Raw genomic sequence first — 5000 nt, forward strand, 5'->3', positions numbered from 1 at the left:
ATCCCCCCGCCCTATGCCCATCACCCCCCCCACCCCCCTCACCGCCCCTACCCCCCCCACCCCATCACCACCCCCTCCAGGGTGGCCTTGCGGTCAGTGTTGATCCTGCTCCTGGCTGGAGCTGGAGGTGAAGGCTCAGCCGCTAAACGTTAACCGGCTAACTCAGCCAGTCAGTGTGTGTGTGTGTGTGTGTGTGTGTGTGTGTGTGTGTGAGAGGTCAGTCGGTAAATGGTGAGTGGCTAGCTCAGCCAGTCAGAGAGGTCAGCTGGTAAATGCCCCTGAAATACCTTCCCTAAAATACATGTTTTTCAGGTCAGATTGATATTTGAGCTAGCTATGTCTTCTGGGGACGTGTGTGTGTGTGTGTGTGTGTGTGTGTGTGTGTGTGTGAGATGCCACTGTTCCGATACTGCAACGATAACATCGTTGCATAACGATAGTTATGTAATGTAATACGGGCGTCTGCCACGCTAACACTCCGTACCACGGAACAATGTGTGTGTGTGTGTGTGTGTGTGTGTGTGTGTGTCTGTGCTTACAACAGAGTATATCAGTGATCTATGATTGACCATACATAACACCTCAAAATACTCTGGGCGTGTGTGTGTGTGTGTGTGTGTGTGTATATATATACAGTATGTGTATGTGTATGTGTGTGTGTGTGTGTGTGTGAAAGTGTGTGAAAGTGTGTGTGGTGTGTGGTGTGTGTGTGTGAAATTAGAAGCATGAGGCTGCAGAGAGGCGTTGGCCGTCGCACGGAAGTTTCTAGAAATAAACCTCAAACAAAGACACTTTCCCCGGACTCTCGTTGTGACAAGAGGCTTCAGTTACCAGAGAACACAACGTTTAGTTCCACCGCTAACTGGGACAGACCCAGGAACAAGAACACACACCACACCACCGCCAGCTTGTAAACCAACACCTCCACTCTATTTTTAACCCACAGTCCTGGAACAATCTGATTGAAGTTGATGGGCAGATGCTGCTGCTTTCTCTCCTGTCTTTTCCTGTCCCAGAGAACCCTGCCCTCCCCCCCCCCCCCCCCCCCCCCTCCCCTCCTCCGCTTTAGTCATGTGATCAGTTTAAAGTTTAAACCACCAACCTCTTTCCTGCACCTAGTCAATCCTTTCAGATGGAGGGTTAGTGGCTAGTAGTAACCCTAACCCTGACCCTAAACATAACCCTAACCCTAAACCGAACCCTAGCAATAAACCCTAATCTAAACCCGAACCCGAACACTACTAACCATAACTCATACCTGACCGTAACCTTTTAAAGTCTCTATTCAACACGGTGACGTCATAGTCGGGCCGGCCCAAGCCTCCCCATTAGAGCTCACCCTACTGCCAGACACAAAATGGCCGCCAGCTAACACTCTATAGAACGCTGCTTTTTAAATTTTATTCAATCTAGCCTAATCTTGTCAGACATCCAGACCAAACCACTGCTGCGAAGCATCCAATCAGGACATCAAAGTGATTCCAGTGAGTGTAGGTTTCTACACTTCTACGTTTTACTTTACCGAGTCCAATTGGACCTCGTTTACGAGAGACCCCTGGACCAAGGTGTCATATTGAAACGTTTCAGTTCGGACACCCTCGGTACCCTTGGCTTTAGATCACCGTGTGTCTTCTACATGCTGTATCTCTACGGTGGCTTTAGATCACTGTGTTCTCTTCTATGTGCTGTATTCAGCACTCGAGTTGAGGGGGGATGAGGGGGCATGGCATCCCCCCTGAAATAAAAACAGTCAAAATCATCCCCCTTCTAAAACGGCCATCCCCCCTTTCCATCCCTTATGTTATTTTATCAATGAACGTGGTATTACTGCTATTTCAACATTTAGTTTTGCGCATATTGAGTAAAATACTGTGGGCGCACACATGCAATGACATTTTTACCAAGTCACTGACACTGAAGTCACTGACGCTGTAGGGATGCTACAATTGTCCCCATATGATCAAATCCACCATCCCCCCTGATTTTCTTTTACAACTTGAGTACTGGCTGTACTTCTTCTGTCCTCCTGAGTCATCAACACCTGAGGTAAAGGAGCCACGCTGTCCCCAACCGCTATTTACCCTCCCCGCCCCTACACACACGCTGGTTCGCCTTAGACGCTTCCTCTGTTTGGAGGATAAACACACAGCCGAGCTGAGCCAACCTGTAAAAACCCCACAGTACAGTATAGTACAGTATAGTACACAGTAGTACACAGTAGTACACCGTTTAGTACACAGTATAGTACACAGCATAGTACACAGTAGTACACAGTTTAGTACACAGCATAGTACACAGTAGTACACAGTTTAGTACACAGTATAGTACACAGTTTAGTACACAGTAGTACACAGTTTAGTACACAGCATAGTACACAGTAGTACATAGTAGTGTGTGTGTGTGTGTGTGTGCGTGCGTGCGTGCGTGCGTGTGTGCGTGTGTGTGCGTGCGTGTGTAAGACCTGTAGCAGTGTGAGTGTGTGTGTGTGTGTATCAAAATAAAACAAAGGCAGACCTCAATAACACCACAGACTTGATTAGACATGGACCATATCTGGTTATCTCATCTCTCCATCTTTCATCGTCTCCCAACAGAAACACAACAGCAACAACAGTGACTCGCCCTTCGCTAGCACAGTAGCTTACAAAGCTACCAGACACAACGCACTCTAAAGCAAAGCTAACGACACGAGCTTAGATGTACAGAATGGCTCTATAATCAGCCCCTAGCCCCTACTCCATAGACTGTTTTGTGTAGATCTGAACAGATAGGATAGCCATAAGCTAAGCAAGATCCCGATCATTCTACCAAGCCTATCAGAGGGCACAGTGGTGTATACCTATCCAGGCCTCTGTAGATCTACATGTTCAAGTCCCATGTTAAATCTTACTGTATATACGGTTTCAGATGTCTATTAGATTTATCTCTATTTTGTTAGATTGTCTATTTATTTGAGTCTGTTATTCATTTGTTACTTTATTTTATCGTTGTTGTTTGTGGTCTGAGCTGCTGTAACGCCTGAATTTCCCCTCAGGGATCAATAATAAAGTACCTTTCTATCTGTCTATCGATCTGTCTGTCTGTCTGTCTGTCTGTCTGTCTAAGTCCTCGAGGGGGAAAGGGCCAGACTAGTGGCTGGACGCGACCCATTTCTCTTCCTCGATGTCTGCTCTGAAAAAGCACTGAAAAAAAAAGTCTGTTGGATTTCCATTAAAAAATTGGTTTTGCGGTTCCACTTGATGAAAGTGTTAAATCACCACACATTTGGTTGAACATTAAACATGAAATAAATCAAAGGAGGTCATTAGTGTTGATTAAACACATTTCAATCATGTGGAAACGTTGTCCACCTTTTTTTTTTTTCTTCAAATCCATGCAGTGCCAGAAGGTGTTCTGATCAGCTTATCCACCAGGTAGGAACCACACAACACACACTGGGTGCGTTCGTAAATACGCTCTGAGAGCGCCGGAGCGCACCCAGGGTGCTCTCTGACCGCTCGGAAATCAACTGCTTTCAGTTGAATCCAGAGAGCTCAGGGCAGATTTCCAGAGCGTATTTACGAGCGCAGCCACTGACTCCTGCTCTTGGATTTGACCAGCAAACCATCTGCTCACTAAATCCACTTTCCTATCAGAGTACATCCACACCACGGGGGGTGGTTTTCCACCCAGAAAGTCCTTGACTAAACTAAACGGCACTTTCACCAGAGATTATCTATCTGGAGGACTAAGGCTTTTTATAGTGCAGGGATGTGCTTAAAGAGATGCTACAGGATGTTTGTTGGTAATTCTTTCCACCAAATTGTTTTCCTTACATCACCTGGGGTAGTGGGGTAGCGGTAGGTGGTGGTCTAGTCTAGTGGAAAGTGAGTTAATCTGGTGAATCGGAAGGTCATGAGTTCAAATCCCACCTGGGGGAACACCACCACCACTAGTGTGCCCTTGAGTAAGGCACTTAGCCCTCAGTTACTCCAGGGGGAATGTCCCTGTAATCTGTAATTGTAATTGGATTAAAAGCGTCTGCTAAATGGCAAATTCTAAATCTGTTCTTGTACATAGACACCGTTTAGGGTAAGGAACCAAATGATGTTTTGGGTGAACTATCCTGTAATGTGATAATAAACTATCCTCTCTCTACTGGGTTAGTGACAACAACAAAAGGTGTTAATGGCTAAAGAGGCTAATTGTTTGTCCAGCCCAGACTAGCCGCACACCTATCTCCTTGTGGTATTAAACGTTCCACATGAGTTTACTGTTCAGTGCCTGACCAGCCAGAGGAGGATGGTCCGTCCGTCCGTCCCCCCCCTTCCCCCTGGAGTCTGGTTCCTCCCAAGGTTTCTTCCTCCCAGGTTACCTTGCCCTATATGTTTTTCCTTGGCTTACTTTGGATGACTTTCTACGATTTTGGTGTGAGATCACATTCTTTGTGTTGTATTTATTGTTTATGTTGGTTTAGTATTAATTTAGTTGCGAAGCACTTTGAGAGACATTTTGTCATGTAAAAAGCGTGACACAAATACACTTTGATTGATTGATTTAAAAAAAAATTAAAGGTAATTTTTCTGAGTGGGGCTCATATTTTTCACTCATATTTTTCACTCATATTTTTCTTTTTATTGTGATAGAGACAGTAGAGATTTGACAGGAAGGATGAGTGAGAGAGAGAGGAGGATAGAGACAGTAGAGATTTTGACAGGAAGGATGGGTGAGAGAGAGAAGGGATGACATACAGGATATGTCCGCGGCCGGAATCGAACCGGGAACCCTGCGGTTACATGGTCGACGCTTAGTGTGTTACGCCACCAAGCGCACCAACTTTGATTGATTGATTGAATCACACCAGACTATCCTCACCTCAGCGCCCAGCTTGGGGCTCGACGACGTGGATGGCGGTCGCTCTGCCGTGCTGGTGGGGGGCGTGGGCGTGGGCGTCCGCGGCGCGTGCGTTAGCATCAGGGCGTGGATGAGGGCGTGCGAGGGTGAGGGCGAGGAGACGTTGT

At 46.4% G+C, this 5000-nt stretch overlaps 1 protein-coding gene across 1 annotated transcript in view; it reads right to left on the reverse strand.

Moving 5' to 3' along the window:
- Positions 1-823: 823 nt before the first annotated feature.
- Positions 824-5000, reverse strand: part of LOC308150072 (Na(+)/H(+) exchange regulatory cofactor NHE-RF2-like) — a gene marked incomplete at both ends in the record, with an annotated part of 6041 nt that continues 1864 nt past the window's right edge. Inside the window, 2 exons of the mRNA XM_080522939.1 lie at positions 824-862; positions 4855-5000. The exon at positions 4855-5000 is cut by the window's right edge and continues 187 nt beyond it. Of these exons, the coding sequence (XP_080379065.1) occupies positions 824-862; positions 4855-5000 (185 nt within the window). The remainder of the gene's footprint in view (positions 863-4854) is intronic.

The sequence above is a fragment of the Nansenia antarctica genome, assembly GCF_963989245.1.
Source record: "Nansenia antarctica genome assembly, chromosome: 2".
NCBI classification, from domain to species: domain Eukaryota; kingdom Metazoa; phylum Chordata; class Actinopteri; order Argentiniformes; family Microstomatidae; genus Nansenia; species Nansenia antarctica.